Source organism: Mastigoproctus giganteus, chromosome 2 (genome assembly GCF_048544385.1).
Source record: "Mastigoproctus giganteus isolate SK-2022 chromosome 2, ASM4854438v1, whole genome shotgun sequence".
Taxonomy (NCBI): domain Eukaryota; kingdom Metazoa; phylum Arthropoda; class Arachnida; order Uropygi; family Thelyphonidae; genus Mastigoproctus; species Mastigoproctus giganteus.
Genome location: NC_143576.1, coordinates 72,783,306 through 72,804,011, shown reverse-complemented (window position 1 = coordinate 72,804,011; position 20,706 = coordinate 72,783,306). Strand labels below are relative to the sequence as shown.

General features: G+C 37.9%; 1 protein-coding gene across 2 annotated transcripts in view; it reads right to left on the bottom strand.

Moving 5' to 3' along the window:
• Smn (survival motor neuron) overlaps positions 1-20,706 on the bottom strand; it is a 184,938-nt gene that overhangs the window by 23,518 nt on the left and 140,714 nt on the right. For both annotated transcript variants that reach the window (XM_090368512.1, XM_090368511.1), the window contains one exon: positions 19,552-19,680. In XM_090368512.1, coding sequence (XP_090224638.1) covers positions 19,552-19,680 — 129 coding nt within the window. The remainder of the gene's footprint in view (positions 1-19,551; positions 19,681-20,706) is intronic.

The following is a 20,706-nucleotide window of genomic DNA, read 5'->3' as shown; positions in this document are numbered from 1 at the left end:
CTATAGATATTCAAGTCTAATGTCAACAAGTACCTTTTTCACCTTCTCAACCTTCAACCCATACATGGTACTAAGTAGTATAGGTTCTAATATCTTTTGTGTTCGGAGTTTTCATGTACCGACCACCGTTTGTTTGCACGTGTGCATCAAAATTTGTGCAATTATAGGTCATTTAGAGGTAACAGGAGTAGCGCAAGCAGATACGTTCGACGCGAACTCCCGCCATGGAAGAAAGTGTGTTGAATGCCGTCCAAAATAATTCTACTACCAGTATACGTGCCGTTGCCTCTGCCTTAGGAGTGTCTCGTTGCAGTGTACAGTGTGTCTCGTCCGATGATTCCTTACACCCATTTCATCTCCAAAGGATTCAGTTACTGCTCCCCCAAGATCATCCTGCATGTGTGGCTTTTGAGCAGTGGTTTCTCCAAACAAGTGTTCAAGACTTGAATTTTCCAGCCTATGTTTTTTCACGGATGAGGCTTATTTCACTCGGGAAGGCTTATTCAATCAGCATAATGCTCATATGTGGGCTCACGACAACCCACACGGTGCGTGTGCCCCTATGCAGCACAACATCGCTTCGCAATAAATGTGTGAGCAGGTATGGTTGGTGACTACTTAGTAGGCCCGTATCTGCTACCATCCCGGATGAACTCCGCTAAATATCGGATCTTTCTTGAACAAGTTCTACCAGGGTTACTTGACGATGTTCCAGCAAATGTGAGATGCAACATTTGGTTTCAACATGATGGGGCGTGTGACCATTTGTAAAGGCGTTTTGGGCGTCGATCGTTTGGCCGTGGTGGGCCCGTTGCTTGGCCCCCACACTCGCCTGATTTATCGAGTCTTGATTTATTTCTATGGGGGGGCCTCAAATCTATCGTGTACGAATCACCTGTGGAGATGGAAATGGATCTCGCGGTGAGACTCGTCTGCGCTGCTGCTACTGCCAAAGAAACTCCAGGTGTGTTCGACCATGTCCGCCAATCCATGCTGCATCGGTGTCACGCATGCATCGTGTCTCATGGTGGAACCTTCGAGCATCTGTTGTAACATCATGAAATGCATCCGTCTCGCACTCCACTGTTAATATTATGTCAAATAAATGTTTGCCACTAATTACTGTCTTGTGTTATTTCTGCTTCTTGTGCCTCTGCTACTACTTTCCCGTGACGTTTCCAGGTGTGGGTTCCTATGCGATTCACATTCCTTTAGATGTTACCTACCTCCCCTAAACGTTTGTACCAATATTTTTGAGACACCCTGTATATATAGAGCAGGTCTTGATAAGAAAGCATTTTCACACGATCTTGTATCAGGCTGTTTCATATACTGTAAGTCTCCTACTTACATAAGTCCGAGTTATATAAATTCGGTCTTAAGTAAATTTTTTTTAGAATTGTAAAATTTAAAACAGTTAAAAAAAAACCACCAGTTAATAACAAACACAGTATGCACAGATTTCACAAGTGAGATATGGAGTTACAAGTTTTCGCTTAAAAAATAGGAATGAAGAGAAGATCCTGAAAATTTATTTATGTTTTTTTTTTTTTTGTATGGCTGAAGATTTCAGTGAAGGGGGCACACCCTAATAACGTAAAAACCCACAGAATTTCAGCTATTGGTATTATTGGAAATGCAATAAGATCGAGTTTACTACCTATTTATAATAGATTGCACTAACAGAAAAACCTAATAAAACAGAAACTGCAAATTGTTCGTATTGTTTTATGGTAGTGACCTCCAGAAACAAGCTTTAGTAAAACGTGAGCATGATGGATACAGCAAAAGAGGATGTCTTTAATATGATTTTGTTTCAAAGAGTTTTAGCAGATTCAGCACAAATTCAACTTTCCGCTAGGCAAATATGAAAGCTTAAAGCAGTGGGTTTTTTAATAACGGCCCATACCTGGGGCCGTTATTAAAAAAATTTATTTTGTGGCACCTCTACTCAGTTTTCTTCCCATTAGATCAGACTCTCTCTCTCTCTCTCTCTATATATATATATATATATGTTATATATATATATATATATATATATATATATATATAACATCGATCTTTAAGGATGAAAGACCTTTCATGGTGAGGAGCAGATGTGTGAGTAAAGCTGAAGAGCATGAAATTAGTGATACTGAAATTTTAGAAGATTATTAGAAAAACCTTCAAATCTAAGGGCAAGCAGGTCTCCTGGAATACCCATATACTCAGTAATTTTGAGGGAGGGGGCCAGAGTGTATTGAATCACTGAGATTAATTATGAGGGCATCGTTTCTCCACTCCAAAAGAGATATTCCTTGGGAGTGGAGAAATGCCAACATATTGTCAATACATAAAGTTTTTCCCATTGATCTCTACTGATGAAAGACTTTTTAAGTCGGTAACTACAGACCAGTTAGTCTGACTTCAGTGGTAGAGAAAATCTTAAGGGGCAATGATTAAGAGTGCAATCCTGGAACATTTAGATAAAAATGACAACATTATTTTGTTAAAGGAGAATCATGCTTAAAAGCTATTTGACACAGTTACTTATGAGTGGATGTGGGAACAATTTCGACATAGTTTATTTGGATTTTAGCAAAGCATTTGACTCAGTTCTTCATGAAAGGTTATTGTATAAACTGGAATACACTGGTATTACTGGGAAGATTCTAAGATGGAAAGATTGCAGAGTGGCTTCAAGGCAGAGGGTTGTAATTAGTGGATATTATTTAGATTGGTGGAACAAAAGAAGCAGATCGGTTCTTGGATGGACCAAGAACAAAGGATGTGATGTAAAAATTTTAGATGACAGAGAGAGAGAGATTAATGATCAGTGCCAAGCACTGCTCCTTCAGAATGACTTCAACGGGCTTCAAATCAATCAGAAAAGTGGGAGCTACATTTTAATGCCGCAAAAGATTGATTGACAGTAGCCACTGGCAGAGGTGAAAGAGATTCTTGCACTGCTTCTATTAGAATGAGCAGAAGCCTGAAAAACAAGATGCATGGTATTTCAGAGACTGCTGGGAGCCATTGCGGTACAAGTAAACACATGGGTTGTGTTAGGGTAGCTAAGAATAGAAACAGGTGCAGGTATACTTGCGTGTACACCAATGCTAGGAGTTTAGTAAATAAATTTGATGAATTTGAGGTATTGCTCAAAACATCGAAGGCAGATATTGTTGGGATATCAGAGACGTGGTGTCACACAGATATAAGGGATGCGGAACTGCAATTTGGGGAGTACAACGTCTACAGAAAGGATAGACAGGATAGGAAGGGGGGAGGTGTTATGCTATTAGTTAAGAAACACATAAAAACCAAGGAAGTGAAGCTAGTCGACATCGCTGGACAGTGCAGTGTGGAGTCAGTTTGGTGTGACATAAACATTGGGAGATCAAAATTGAGAGTAGGAGTGTGCTATAGGCCTAATGACTCTGATGAGTATAATAAGGAACTGTACAGGGAAATAGAGTGGGCCAGTAAATCAGAGTGTCTTATAATGGGAGATTTTAATTTCCCAGATATTGACTGGAATTTGGGGGCTGGATACTCACACACTAGCAGGGCTTTTGTGGATTTATTGGATGATTGTTTTCTACATCAGCATGTTCCGGAGGCAACTAGAGGGAGTAATACTCTTGATTTGATTATCAGCAGTGATTCTTCATGCATTAAGAATCTGCAGATAAATGAACCACTAGGTGGCAGTGATCACAGTGTGCTGAAGTGGGATTTACTCAAAGAGGTAACTACCATTAGGGGTAAAGGGAAGGGTTATTGCTTCCGTAAAGGCGACTACGATGGACTGAGACAGTATTTAAATTCTATACAGTGGGACCAACTGATGATGTTACCAACAGCAAATTCAAAATGGGAAGCATTCAAAGAACTTATCTTGGAAGCTACTAGGCTTTACATACCAACTAAGAAATATTGTCCAAGGTTTAGGCCAAAATGGATGTCAGATGAACTAATGAGGCATATGGCAGAGAAGAAAAATGCATGGGATGCTTACAAATTAACACATGACACAGAAGCCTATGATAGATACAAGTTGATATGCAACCAAGTTACAAAGGAGGTTAGGCAGGCGAAGGCAGATTACGAAGGCAGAAATCCTTGGCAAGGGATGCAAAGGAAAACAGCAAAGAGTTCTTTACTTATGTAAACTCTAGAAGGAAAGGGATGAATCAGATTGGTCCACTTGATATTGATGGGTCAGGTGTTGATGATCCTGCTCAGGTAGCTAACAAACTAAATGAATATTTTGCATCGACATTCACACATGAGGAGTTATTCAGCGAGGGGAATGCCAGAGGTGTATTCAACTCTAGCAGTAAGCTACAGAATCTTGAAATAACTGGGAGTAAAGTGGAGGAGAAACTGTTGAAGATAAACACAAGAAAGGCACCCGGTGTGGATGGGATCTATCCAGTTATATTAAAGGAGGCAGCAAAGGAAGTAAGCAAACCCTTAGCCATAATTATGAGAGCTTCCTTGGACTCAGGGGAGGTACCCATAGACTGGAAATGTGCAAATGTGACCCCAATTCACAAAGGAGGATCAAAGGCTGACATAAGTAATTATAGACCTGTGAGCTTAACTTCTGTTCCAGGAAAATTAATGGAGGCACTGGTTAAAGAAGCACTGCAGGATCATTTAGACAAGACTTCAGTTATAGCTCAGACACAGCATGGTTTTGTTAAGGGGAAGTCTTGCCTGACCAACTTGATTGGATACTATGATGCAGTCACAAAAGAACTGGATGCAGGGAATAACTTTGATATTATATACTTGGATCTTAGAAAGGCTTTTGATACTGTTGCACATGGAAGACTGCTACACAAATTGGAGCAGTGTGACATTGGAGGCAAATTGCTGCTATGGATAAAGGGGTGGTTGAGGGGGAGAAGACAGAGAGTGGTAATCAATGGACACTGCTCATTGTGGACTGATGTTATTAGTGGAGTCCCTCAGGGCTCAGTGTTGGGTCCATTATTGTTTTCTGTATTTATAAATGATATTGATGATGGTATATCGGGATTAATGTCCAAGTTTGCAGACGATACAAAGGTTGGCAGGGTTGTCAAGGACACTACGCTGCTGCAACAGGATCTGGAAAGGTTGAGCAGATGGGCTGAGAGGTAGCAAATGAAGTTTAACATTGATAAATATAAAGTACTACACATGGGAAACAGCAACCCCAGAGCAACGTATCAACTCTGTGGTACAACACTGACAGTGGTAGAGAATGAAAGGGACTTGGGGGTGGTTGTGCAGGCAGATATGAAGTTCTCTGAGCAGTGCAGACGGGCTGCAAGAGTAGCTCATGGAGTATTGTCAATGATATACAGGAATTTTTCCAGCAGGGATAAGGAGGTGATTATTCCATTGTATAAAGCGATGGTCAGGCCATACCTAGAGTACTGTATACAGGTCTGGAGGCCTCATTTCAAGAAGGATGTAGAGCTGCTGGAACGAGTACAGAGAAGGGCAACAAGATTAGTGAATGGAACAAAGGGGTGCTCTTACGAAGAAAGGCTTAAGTTTTGCAAATTACAGTGTCTGGAGACTAGGCACCAGCGAGGTGATCTGATAGAGGTGTATAAAGCCTTGAATGGTTTAAGCATGCTCAATGCTGATGGGATTCTTCCTCTAGCTCAGAATAATCACCTGAGAGGGCATAAATTCAAATTGAGGAAAGACAGATGTAGGATAGACGTGCGGAAATTTGCCTTTAGCCAGCGGGTGGTTGGTTGGTGGAACAGACTTCCATCCCTTGTGGTGGAGGTTGATAGCCTAAATAAGTTTAAGGCTCAGCTGGACAGGTATTTTGAACGAACAGAGGGGTGAAGTGGAAGTGGTTTTTTTTTTTTTTTTTTTTTTGGCTGATGCTGCATAAGCTTGCTTTCTTGCATCAAATGCCTCTACTAATGCTAATGCTAAAAAAGGAAAGGTCTTCCACTTGGTGAATATCAGGCAGATAGGAAGTTCTCTCAGCAGTGTAAACAGGCAGGTGGGAAAGCCCATGGTGTCCCATTGATGATTTATTGAACAATAACCTGTGGCGATGGGGGAGGTCATAATCCCACTGTATAAGGCAATTGTAAGACTACACTTGGAATAATGTATCCAGGTATGGAGACCTAATCAAAAAAGGCATTGAGTTTCTTGAAAGGGTACAAAGACAGGAAACTAGTGGTGAGAAGGGAAAAGGATGATGTTATGAGAAAAGATTTTGAAAGTCTAGAAGGCTTTGAGAGAGGATAGTAAAAGGAATAAAGGCAAAATTTTGACTGTTACAAAGAATTCCAGAGCTAAGAGATGTAAATTCAAATTACAGGAGAAGGGGTGTGTAGACTAGTTTGTTGAAAGATTTATTTTAATGTGAGTTGTCTGGCAATTTTAGGTAATTCTAAGGTAAACTGGATGGTTATCTGTGTGAGGATGCAAATGCATAATTTGTTCTATTTTTTTTTTTTTTTTTTTTTTGTAGTGCAACCAAAGCCTATGGCTTTGGTTGCACTACAAAATATATATATTTTGTAGTCATACAGTCAAGGAAGCCATAACTATATGGCTTCCTTGACTGTATGGCCAATACTAATCACCAACTCATCTTCCATCAGTTTACTGTAGGAATAAAGGATCTGATGAGTTTACAAATATTCAATTGTAATTCAGATAACTGTTGAGGAAGCTTTAGATATTTGTAAGGAAATGGAAAATTCTGACTTTGAAAATAAGCCTAAGAGATCTGCTAACAGTCATAAGGAAACAAAATCCAAACAAGAAAACAGAGCAGATATAGTCTGTTACTGATCTCAAGATTCAAACTCAAAGCGATAAACAGATCAGAAAATTGCAAGTCAACAAGATCACTTTTCTTACTCAAAAGGAGAACCTAGCAATGCATGCACCTGCCACTTCAGTTGTTCCAACAAGAATTCAAATAAACAGATATTCTGTTCCATGAGTGGAAAATCTGGAAATTACAGTCACTCTTGCAGGTTAAATAAAAATGCCATTTCATTTCAAAACAAAGCTATTTAGGTAAGGACCTAAATAGCTTTCACCACAAAACAAAGCTATTTAGGTAAGGACCAGCAATACTTTAGACCACAGAGTGTGAATGGGGATAATCCAGAAGCAACAATTCATAGAGCCATTGTTAATCCACTGTGAAGGAAGCACCACTTGTTTAGTCTTAACCTCCCTTAAAGTATTAAGGAGGCTGCTGAAGAGACAGCATTATCGGACTGAGGTCCTCACTTTTTCTTCACCAGAGAGGAATTTCCAAAAAGGTTACATCAGAGAATGACTGGAGAATTGAAAAACACCCTCAATCCAACTGATGACAACAAAGATGAAAGAATCACCAAGTAAGTTATTGTATTGTACTCAGAGAAGTAATATCACCCAGGAACACATGTCAAGCTAGGCACTAAAGATATCAAAATGTGCATATTTAATAAGGAATCTAGTAAAATAATTGATACAGTACACCCATCAAACATTACTGCTGAACACTGTATTCAAAACCTTGCTGCTGACATAGAAAAGAAGATGGCTTGCTGAATGAAAATCTGTGATGGTATTTGTGGCAACTGCTCACAGATGAGTCCACTAATGCTGTAGTGGACTTATTGAGTTGCTAAGTGGGGGAGGGGCTTGCTGTGCTGCATTTGTCCATTACAGATTTGATAAATCTACTGAAGAGGACCAGCTCTTGTGTAAATCTCTACAAAGCAACACAAATGAAGACATATTCAACTGCATTAATAACTTTATGAAAAACATTAAATTAGTTGGGAAAAATGTGTAGTAGTGGTGCAAAGTAATGATTAATGAGAATATGGAAGGAGCTGTAACAAATGAAAAGTATGGCTCCTAAAGCACATGCAGTCATTTTGTTCTTAAGAGATCCTTTCTTGATTTCTATTTATTCTCATAAATAAAACTGCTACTCTAAATGTACAAGATTTAAAATTGCTGGTGTGTGATCCAAGAAAACAGCCTCAATGCTCTGAAATAAAAAGATAACTTATAGAAATGCTTTCAAAAGTGAAAACTTTTCTGGAATCATTGTGAAGCTCAAGGTGACTACACTGAAGTGGCAACCTGTAATAATCTGTAAGTTATGTAGTTTTCTTTAGTGAAATTTTCAATCACACCTTGTACGTATTATCAGAATAGATAACACTTAAATCATTATAGAAGCTATAATAAGATACCAGACGTTTCACAATTAATCAGCAAAGAAGGTAGTTAGGCATCTCTGTATATACAAACACATCCTTATATTTCATTCATGGCTTTCTTCCATGATCCACTACAGTGTTTTGTAATTATTAATTCCTCAGCTAATATATGGCCATTGACTGCTGCAGTTGTCAACCATACAACCAGGAGTTCAATTAAATTTATCCCTCACATGTTATGTTCATTTAATATATTCATCATAATATTTATTCTGTTACAAGCAGTTATTTTACTATTACAACCATATTTTCAATCCCCTTTTTTGCCAAACTATGTCATTCAAACTAGGGCTTACAATACTGAGATCCCGGTCATTTTTTTCCGGTATTCAAATACAGGTATTGATACAAAAATACCGGTTTTTCGGTACTAATTAAAAAAAAAAAAAAAAAAGTTTATAATTTAATCACATAAAGGTTATAAAATCACCTTTATGTGATTATGACGTCCTTATCTCTAGCAAATGTTTGATAAATCATCGATAGGACACCATGCAACATTGCAACCTGTCCACAATTCTCGGATAACTTCATGTCTGACTGTATCATAACTCCCAAGTCCCGTTCCTGCACTACTGACTAGTTCAACTCCACCAAGTGTATACGTTATTTTGGGGTTGCTGTTCCCCAGGTGTAAGATCTTGCATTTTGCTGAATTAAAGCATATAGCTGCCACTTTTCTGACCATCCCAGAAGTCTCTCTAGGTCACCCTGAAGAAGCTCTGCTTGGCAGCATTCATTTACTCTACTGATCTTTACATCACCCGCAAGTTTAGACATCACACCCTATATCCCTTCATAGATGTCATTTAATGTGATCAAAAACAGGAGTGGTCCCGATACTGATCCTTGGGGAACCCCACTTCTTACATTAACCCAATCTGAAGAATAACCATTTATCACAACTCTCTGCCTGGTGCCCTCAACGTGCTAGCCATCTAAGGATTTTTCCCTATGATTCCAGCCTGCTCCAACTTATAAAGTAACCGTTCATGTGGGACTGAGTCAAATTCTCTGCTGAAATCCAAATAAACAATGTTGAAATTATTTTCTAAATCCAGCTCACGAGTGAACCATCAAAATGGCTAACCAGATTTGTTAAACATTATTTTCCCTTTACAAAACCATGCTATGTATCCTACAAAATTCCATTTCCATCTAAATGATTCTGAATTCCACCCATGATCATTGCTTCCATGATTAATTTTCCTACTACTGAAGTTAGACTGGCTGGTCGGTAATTTCCTGTTACACTTCTAGAACCCCCCTTTATGTTCCAATTTACACCAATCCAACGGAATCTCTCCTGTCCAGTGATGCTCTCATAACTAGCCTTAATGGTTCAATGCACTCACTTGCCAACTATAATCCTTTAAGATTACAGGGGCATGCCATCAGCCGCAGGAGCCTTACTCACCTGTGGGCAAAAAATTTTCTCATTAAATCACCATGTGAAATTTCAACATCATTAATTACATTTTTTTCAACTTCACTCCCATAATTTCTGATTGATGTGAAGGGTTTTTCTTCTGTAAATATCGATGCAAAGTAACTGTCGAGTTCATCTGCAACATCAGTTGGGGTATCTAATACTATCCTATGCAATTACATATGCGTCCGATCTGATTTGTCCTTCTCTTCTTTGCATTTATATGTGTTTGCTCTCTTTATTCCTTATCCCCACTATTTGATCTCTCACAGACTCAGTAAAGATACTATAGCTAAAATTATACTTCGCTTAATAAAAGGTCTTTCTCCTTCAGAAAATGATGAACATAATTCAACCATGGAAGACCAACATGGAACAGAACATCAGTGTTCTGCAAATTCTTTCCATAATAAGAAATTGTCAGACTCCAATGAGATTTTAAAAGATGAATGAGTCAGAAATTAATGAAATACTTTTAACTATTTTTTCTAAAAAAACTCAAAGCCTAGAAAATATGGACTGAGATCGTCTACAATTATCTCCTTACAACAGTACCAGAATAGAATCCGAAAGGGCGTTTTCTGCTGCTAATCAAATATGTACCAAAATTAGATCCACTTTAAACGATCATACTATTGATTGCTTATGTTTCTTAAGAGCTCACTTTATTCAGACAAGTAGTGTGGATGCTTAAACATAACTAAACTTTGCAGTAACAATATGTATTTTTTTGTTTTTAGAATAACTGTATTTTTAATGATTTTTTTCAGAATATTTATTATTGCAATAAATGTTTATTTAAAACTTGAATTCAAGTAATTACAATACTTGCTTTTTCATTCAAGTAATCAAGTAATTACAGTACTTGCTTTTTCATTACTTTATTGCACCTAACTGTCATCAAAATTTATTGAGAAAAATGTTTGTTTTTGGAATACTGATATTTTGGTATTAAGATTTTGACCGGTATTGTAAGCCCTAATTCAAACTATACATCTAAAAAGCATTTTGTAATTACCGAAAAAAAAATTTAAATATATTTTCATAATTTAATAAAATATAATAATTAATAGTATAATTTTATACTATAATTATAAAGAGTATAATTTTATACTCTTTATAATTTTAATTATAAAACAAAATAATTTTAGAGCCTTTAATTTTTTTTCCCTAAATGCTGTTAACCTTTTTGGTCACTGGTCACAAGCTGTGTGGTCTCATATCATGGAGTGAGTTTGGGTGATGTTGGTAAAGAGTATCCGAAAAATTATGCTAAACTTTTTATTCTCCTCTGGTTAACTTCTGACAAATTTCCCCAGTACCATACTTCCAAATTGCTTTTATAAGTCCTAAATCTGGTATGCTATGCCTGGTGCCAAAGAGAATTAACAGACTGGCACTATATTCAAATGAACTGATTAAGCACTAGAATTTGAGCCAAATATTTATGACTTAAAAACCAAAGCAATAGTACTAAACTTATCCAAAAAAATACAATAATAAAATCCAGTTATCAACAGTTAATAAAGGATTACACCAGAAGCTGATTTTCAAATTATATTATTTTTGTAACATTACATTTTAATATAACATTATTTTATAATGAAAATGTTTCTAAACATTTGAAAAATAACTCTAGCTAAATGTGTTTCTATGTTCAACAGGAAATAAACACTGGAATAGTTTTTACACACACGCATAAAGTGAATAATTTGAATAATAAAGTGAATAAAAATAAAGTGAACATTCACACACGCAGACAGATCCTTAAATAATGTTTTATACCATTAATTAACTTGAGTGTTTAGCATATTCAAAAAGTATAGCTTATTCCCAAATATCTCAATTAACTGCTGTTCTTTGCATGCACAATTATGAAGCCTGAGTTATAACTTACTAAGAATTGGGAGGAAGGGAGGAAATATTTCTGAAGACTGGTTAATACGATCAACAATTTTTACACCAGAATTTTTCTAATTTCAGTCCTTGAGGTTGTCACAGACATTCTCTCAGATATGACACAAAAGATGTACTTGCTACCTGGCAGTCTAAAATGCTGATGGAACTGATATTCGGGTGACACTCAAGTCAAGCAGACCCAATTTTGGCGAAGTCTGGACGGTCTGTGACAGCCAAATCCTCTGCTTGCACTTTCACGATGTGGGATTGTTAGTAATCCTGGGTATAACCCCCAATGCATAAGCAAATTGTGTGTGATCACCCAGGTCTGAACTAACATAAGCAGGGGTCGAGGTGCAGCACCTACACCACATGGAGGAATGCCATCCCTGTTTTCCAGGCAATGATAGATGGTAGATGACTCTCATCAACCAGTGCAATACCACCACTTTGCTTATTGGAAGCCTGAAGTGGTGGAACCCATGTTTAGTCTCCAAAGCTAAGTTCTAGTCAACCCTTCCCCATCTCTTCCATCATGCAGTATGACTGATGACTTTATGATGGACATCATGGCGAGATCGAACCTTCCTTACATTTCGAGGATACAGCTGTAAAATGGTGTTCACAGGATGGCCGCTAGTTAGTACGCTGGAGTGAACCAGTTGGTAACTCTTTAGGAGGCTTCCGGAATGGCTAGTGTCTTGCTACCTCTACTCTGCCAGATAGTGATTGGATTGAGTCCGAGTAGTGTGAATGCAGGAAGCATTGTCGAGGCGACATCATCTCAAGGATCTGGGTATATTTTTACCATGTGTATGACATATCCAAAAATTTCCTTACTTCATACAGCATGACCCCCCCCCCCACCAATTTTTCTTCCTACTGAATACACCATAAATTTTCAAACTAATAAGAGTAAACGTATCTGCGAAAAGATCAAAACCTCCCAAACACTTCCTAATTCATTTCACAAACACATGTGGTCTCAATTCTAATCTCAACGATGTCCATTTGCACTTGCAGTCAACCAAACCCCATGTACTTTTTTCTGACAATCTCAGTTATCGGTTGTTTCAACTACTGCTCATCTCAGTTGCCAAAATTATTCACTTTATGATTCCTTTCGCCTCAAAGGTTGTACTTGTGCATATGCCCGGTCCGATATTCCCAGTTAGAGATGTGGTAATTTGGAATCTTTTCACTTTTCGGTCTGCTCTGGCTTAAAATCTCTCTATACCTCATTCTCTTAAATGCATCTGTTGTCTCTACTGTTTTCCCAACTCCACTAATCACTTGGAGCTCTTTGACTTCCTCTCTTTGCAACTTGACTTTCACCAGTCCAACTTTCCTAACATTGAGGTAATTTTCCTTGGTGATTTTAATGTTCACAACTCCAGCTGCCTTCCCTTTTTCTTGTCACACCGACCCAGCTTGCTGGTCGAGATGCTCAGACTTTTGCAATTACTAATGACCTTGCACAGATTATTCATTTACCTACAAGAATACCGGACAATCCTAACTATACAGCCGACATGCTTCATCTTTTTCACTCAAACAACCCTTCTATATATATATATATATATACGGTCAAAGTGAGATCACAACTTGGTGATTGTCTCTTCTCCAATGGATCCTTTATCTCCTGGCTATTCCCAAACTCGTGTTGTTTGGCATTACAACATTGCAAAATAGGATGACTTGTGAGATTTCTTTTCTTCTGTTCCTTCGTGGGATTACTGTTTCAAAACTTCTGATGTCAACATTTGCTCAGATTGTGTCAGTGAAATAATTCTTGCAGGAATGGAATCCTTTATTCCACACTCGACTTGAATATCTTTTCCTTTATCTAAACCTTGGTTTTCCAATAAATGTGATAAGGCTGTTCAAGAGAAGAATGTTGAATATCGTAATTGGCTTGTTTCCAATTCTTCAGTTTCATTTTCTGCCTACACCATGAGGCTTGCAACAATTGTAAAGCAGTTATTACTCAGTCCAAACTAGATTTTGAATAGGCTAAGAGTAGAAAACTTGCTTCTTGCATAATGGTAGCCGAGCATTCTGGTCTCTTGCCAAAGCTATTGGACACAACTTTTGCCCATCTCTGCACCCACCTCTCTCAAAACCAGATGGTTCTGTTGTCACTTCAGCCAAGGATAAAGCTTGGCTGAAGATCATCGGCAAAACTTTGGAGAGGATTTCCAGTCAATGAAAGAAGGTCATTAATACAGAAGAGGAAAAGAGTGGGGGAAAGAACTGAACCATGGGGGACACCAGCATTAGTGGAGCAGTTAGAAGATAGAGCGCCATCTAGCATCACCCTCAGTGAGCGATCAGAGAGAAAAATGGATAACCAATTACAGAAAACAGTTGGCAAACCATAAGATGGAAGCTTGTTTAGAATACCTTTAGGCCAAACACGATCGAAAGCCTTTCAGATGTCAAGAGCAACTAATGGTGTTTCACCGAACCTTTCCGTTGAATTAGTCCATAAATGTGTAACATAAGCCAGAATATCACCAGTGGATCGACATTGATGGAATTCATTCTGGAGATCATTGATTGGATAGAAGGAAGTAGTAGTAGTGGCATGTGATGTAAGAAAGCAAGTGTATAAGCTTATACAGCATCAGCCAAAAAAAAAAAAAAAAAAACACACCATTCCCTCCAAATGCCCGTCCAGTTCATCCTTAAATTTATTTAACCTATCAACTTCCACAACGACAAATGGAAGTTTGTTCCAGCAATTAACCACCCGCTGGCTAAAGGCAAATTTCTGCACATCTTTTTTAGATCCTGTTGCAGTAGTACACTGCCATTACTGTCATTAACAACCCTGCCAACATTTGTATCATCTGCAAACTTCGACACTATATTGATAAATGTACAAAACAACAGTGGACCCAACACCGAACCCTATGGGACTCATTAGTACTAATAACATTAGTCCACGAAGAGCAGCACCCATTGATTACCACTCTCTGTCTTCTCCCACTGAACCATCCATTTATCAAAATTATTTTTTGCATCCAGTTCCTTTGTAACCACATCATAATATTCTATCAAATTTGTCAGACAAGACTTTCCCTTAACAAACCCATGCTGTGGCTGAATTATTGCTGTAGTCTTCTCTAAATGATCCTGCAATGCATCTTTAACCAGTGACTCCATTATTTGACCTGGAACAGAAGTTAAACTAACTGGTCTGTAATTACTCGTGTCACCCTTCGATCCCCCTTTGTGAATTCGGGATACATTTGCCCATCTCCAGTCCGTGGGAACCTCACTTGAGTCCAAGGATGCTCTCATAATTAAGGGTAAGGGTTTGCTTAGTTGCTTTGCCGCCTCCTTTAATATAACTGGATAGATCCCATCCACACCAGGTGCCTTTCTTATGTTTAACTTCAACAATTTCTCCTCCACTTTGCTCTCAGGTATTACAAATTCATTAAGTATCCTGCTACAATTTGATAACCTTCTGCCATTTTCAAACCTTAACAACTCCTCATGTGTGAATGTAGATACAAAATACTCATTAAGTTTGTTTGCTCTCTGAGCAGGATCATCAACAGTCGAACCATCGATATCAAGTGGACCAATCAGATTTATCCCCTTCCTTTTAGACTTTATATAAGTAAAGAAATCCTTACTGTTTTTCTTAGCATCTTTTTCCAAAGATTTCTTGTAATCTGCATTCTCCTGCGTAACCTCCTTTGGTACTTTATTAGACTAGCTTATATCTGCAATAGGCTTCTGTGTCATCTGATAATTTATATGCATTCCATGCAATTTTCTTCTCTGTCATGAGTCTCATTAGTTCATTTGATAACCATTTAGGCCTGAACAATATTTCTTAATAGGTATGAAACTTATAGTAGCTTCCACGATTAATTCCTTCAATGCTTCCCACTTAGAATTTACTGTTGTAACATCGTCAGTTGATCCCACTTTTACAGAATTTAAAAACTGTCTGAGACCACTGTACTCACCTTACGAAAACAAAAAACCCTTTCCTTTACCCCTGATGGTAATTATATCTTTAAGTAATAATCCCACATCAGTACACTGTGATCACTGCCACCTAGTGGTTCCTTTATCTGCAAATTCTTAATACACAAATGATCACTGCTGATAACTAGATCAAGAGTATTACCTTCTCTGGTTGCCTCTCAAACATGCTGCTGCAGAAAACAATCATCCAATAAATCCACAAAAGTATTACTAGTGTATGAGTGACCAACCCACAAGTTCCAGTCAATATCTGAGAAGTTAAATTCCCCCATTATAAGACATTCTGATTTACTACCCCACTATTTCTCTGTAAAACTGTTCGTTGTACTCATTTGAGTCGTTAGGCCTATAACACACTCCCACTCTTATTTTTGCTTTCGCAGTGCTTATGTCACACCAAACTGACTCAACAATGCACTGTTCATCTATATTAACTGGATGCACTTCTTTATGTTTTTCTTAATTAACAGCATGACACCTCCTCCCTTGCTATCTTGTCTATCCTTTCTGTACACAATGTACTCCCCAAATTCCAATTCTGCATTCCTAATATCAGGGAGACACCACATCTCTGATATCTCGACGATATCAGACTTTAGAAAAAGTAGAAGTATTTGCAATGGGATGATAACTGGATTGGAGGGATTTGTCACCCTTTTTAGGCACTGGCTGGATATGAGCAAATTTCCAAAAAAGAAGGAAAAACACCTTTGGAATAAGAAAGTGAAAAAAGGCGGCAAAGAACAGGAGTAAGTTCAGGAGCACAGGTTTTGAGAACAAGTGGAGAAATACCACCGGGACCTGGAGCTTTCTTAGCATCAAGATTCATCAAAATCCTTCTGACGGAAGACAATGGGAGGCATTCAATGGGGTGTGTTTGGAATGGTGGGAGGTGTTTTACCAAGATCATTAATACACGAGCTGGAAGAAAAATGGGATGCTAGAAGGTCAGCTTTATCCTTGGCTGAAATGACAACAGAACCATCTGGTTTTAACAGAGGTGGGAGCAGAGATGGGCAAAAGTTGCAGCCAATAACTTTGGCAACAGACCAGAATGCTGGCTACCATTAGGGCAAGAACCAAGTTTTCTACTCTTAGCCTGTTCAAAATCTAGTTTGGGCTGATTAATAACTGCTTTACAATTGTTGCGAGCCTTGGTGTAGGCAGAAAATGAAATTGAAGAATTGGAAACATTCTTCTCTTGAACAGCTTTAGCACATTTATTGGAAAACCAAGGTTTAAATAAAGGATGAGATTTTAAAGTAGAGTGTGGAATAACGGATTCCATTCCTACAAGAATAATTTCACTGACATGATCTGAGCAAACACTGACATCAGAAGTTTTGAAACAGTAATCCAACAAAGGAAAAGAAGAAAATAAATCTCGCAGGTCATCCCATTTTGCATTCTTGTAATGCCAAACAACACGAGGTTGAGAACAGCTATGAGATAATCGCCAAGTTGTTATCTGAGGTGTCTAACGGACCACGCACTTCAACCGTGTACTTAGAAGCGTTGTTTGTTAGAAAAAGATCAAGCATGTTATGTTAGCTGTATTGTTAGGATTATGCAGTATTCATGTAGGTAAATGAACAAGCTGTGCAAGCTCATTAGAAATTACAACAGGCTCAGCATCTCGACCAGCTGGGACGGTGTGACTAGAAAATGGAAGCCAGCTGAAAATCACCTAGGAAAATTACCTCACCGTTAGGAAAGTTGGACTGGAGAAAGTCAAAGAGCTCCAAACGATTAGTGGAGTTGGGAGAACAGTAGAGACAACAGATGAAAGTGAAACAATGAGGTAGAGAGATTTTAAGCCAGAGAAGATCGAAGAGAGGAGATACCAAATTACCAAGTCTCTGACAAGGAAAATCGGAACAGACATATACACAAGTACCACCTTTGAGGCCAAAGGAATCATAAAGCGAATAATTTGGACAACTGAGATGAACAGTAGTTGAATCAACTAGTAAGTGAGATTCTGTCAGAAAAAGTACATGGTGTTTGGCAAACTGGAAGTGGAAATGGAAATCATAGAGATTAGAATTGAGATTACGCATATTTGCAAAATGAACTAGGAAGTGTTTAGGAGGTTTAGATATTTCCACAGATAAGCTTACTCTATTAGTTTGACAATTCGTGGTGTATTCAATAACAAGAAAAATTGCAGAGGGGGAGAGAATATACTCAGCTCCTCGACAATGCCCCCCCCCACACTGACGTGCTAGCAATCCCACTTTTCTTCCAACTAATTAATTTTAATGTATTAATTTTCTTGTTAAAACACCTCCCACCATTCCCAACACACTCCTTTTAATGCCTCCTGTGGTCTTCCTCAAAAGGATGTCAAAAAGATTTAGAAAAACGATGCTAAGAGAACTCCACGTTCTGATGGTTTCTCCACTTGTTCTCAAAACTGGTGCTTCTGAACTTACTCATGATCTTTGCCACCTTTTTTAACTTTCTTATTTCAAAGGTGTTTTTTCTGTTGCTTAGAAATTTTCTCATATCCAGCCAATTCCTAAAAAGGGTGACAAATCCCTCCCATCCAGTTATCATCCCATTGCAAATACTTCTACTTTTTCTAAAGTAATGCAGAAATAAATTAACCCCAACTCTACCTAGAAACCTTCAGTCTGATCATCGAGCGCTAGTATGGATTCTATCAGTGTCGATCCATTGGTGATATTCTGGGTTATGTTACCCATTTATGGACAAATTCAATAAAAAAGTTTGGTGAAACACAAGCAGTTGCTCTTGACATCTCAAAGGCTTTCAATCGTGTTTGGCATAGAGGTCTTCTAAACAAGCTTCCATCTTATGGTTTGCCAACTGTGTTTGTAATTGGTTATCCAGTTTTTTCTCTGATCGCTCACTGAGGGTGATGGTAGATGGATCTCTGTCTAACTTCTCCACTAATGCTGGTGTCCCCCAAGGTTCAGTTCTTTCCCCCCACTCTTTTCCTCTTGTATATTAATATCTTCTTCCATTGACTGGAAATCCTATGCATAGTTTTGCTGATGATAGCACATTGCATTCCACTCTCCATTTGGAGAAACCTTGCCCTGCTCAATGAACTTCAACTTCTCAAATATTCACTACCAATTCCTTAAATGTCGATCTCCAGGTAATTCTTCAATGGGGCAAAAACATCTTAGTTGATTTCAATCTTTCTAAAACTCAGTCTTGTCTTATATCTCGCAAAAAGGATTCTTCTGTTCCTATGCTTATCTTTGGCGACACTCCAATTTCTAGGGAAATTCATATATCTCTTTTGTGGATTACCCTGACTGATAATCCCTCTGGACAGATGCACATTACAAATATTGCTTCCTCTGCATATAAAAACCTTTTTTTTCTCTTTTGCTCTCAGCATTAGTTTTCTTCCAAACAGCTGTTTATCACTCTGTACAAATCGCAAGTCTGCCGTACCACGGAATATTGTTCCCACATCTGGGGCGGTGTGTCCTAAACCTCTCTCAGGCTTCTAGATTCCATTCAGAAGACTGCAGTTAGGTTAATTCTTGACTCATCTCTAACAGAGTCTCTCCACTCACTGTCTCATAAATGTACTGTTTCTGGTGCATGGCTTTTCTACGGATACTTCCATGGGCACTGTTCTTCTGAATTAGCTTCTATAATTCCCGCTCTCTCTTTCAGAACAGTCTGAACATGTACTGCCACCAGCCAACATCCATTTACTGTCCAACTTGAAACTCGCAGAACTAACTTTTCATCTTCCTCGTTTATTCATTCAACTGCTGTTTTCTAAAACAACCTATCTTCATACATATTTCCTGAAAATTGCAGTCTACAGAAGTTAAAGTCTAACATCAACAAATATCTTCTCTCGTCTTCTCAACCTCCAACCCATGCACAGTACTAAGTACTATAGGTTCTAATACCTCTCGTGTTTGGAGTTTTCATAAAAAAAAAAAAAAAACTCCACCGATAAACAATACAACTTACTTGATAATAACCTGTGTGATACCCAGTCATATACCAGGACATCAACATTGATGCCAAAGCCTCATCATCAGATACTTGTCCATTTTCAGAAGGAAAAATTGGAGGTGGTGGCAGTGGTGGTATTTTTAACTATATAATATAAAATTATAATAATAATAAAAAAAAGTCAAAAGAATTCGAAATTTGTGGCAGAATTAGTAAAATCATCAATATACCAAGTATTATTCTATTGATCTGAACCAGTGGTTTCAACCTTTTTTTAATAATAGCACCCTTAAGTAATTTATTTTAGTAGTGACACCCCTACCCAATTTTCTGCCTGTCAGATCTGTGTGTGTGTGTGTGTGTGTGTGTGTGTGTGTGTGTGTGTGTGTGTGTGTGTGTGCGCGCGCGTGCAAAATATTTAAAAAATGTTATATGATAGTTATATTGTAATAATATAATTATAAAGATGTACCGTTTTATGAAATAAATACTTAAATTTAAAAAAAATAGATTTACATAACTTAAACCCAAATTACGTGGCACCCCTGGAATGTTATTTCGGCACCCTAGTTGAAAACCACTGATCTGAACACTTTCTGCAAATAAAGCTTGACATGAAAAATATTAACCACTAAAATATTAACATTTGCAATAAAAATAAGATCATGTATAATATGAGGTTATCCCAAAAGTAATGCATACTGTGCACATCCTTCCTCATTTCATATACCTGTGCAAATGACATTGATCAAGATAATAAACTGAAGTTTAACTCAACATTAGTGCTTTAAATGGAGTTCCTGCATTGAAAAATGGATATCATGACAGGTCAGATTACAGTTTCAGATCAAAGATCAGCTAAACTCCAGATTTTGGGTACAAGTTGTCTCTTCACAACTTGTACTTAAACAGAGATATTGTACGTGGTCTTAAACAGAGATATTGTACGGTCAAGTTTTGTGATTGGGTGATTATTGTGAATGCCCTCGCTATCTTTAGTCTTAGTTAGGCTGTTTATTCCTTGCCTTACCACTGTTTTTGCAACGGAAAACAAGTTCCCTATTTAAAAACAGTGGTAAGAGATATTTTAACAAAGATTAGTTTTTATGCGACTTCGGGAGTAATTTAAGTAAAAAACGTAAAATTTGTAATTATTTTCACATCTTAATT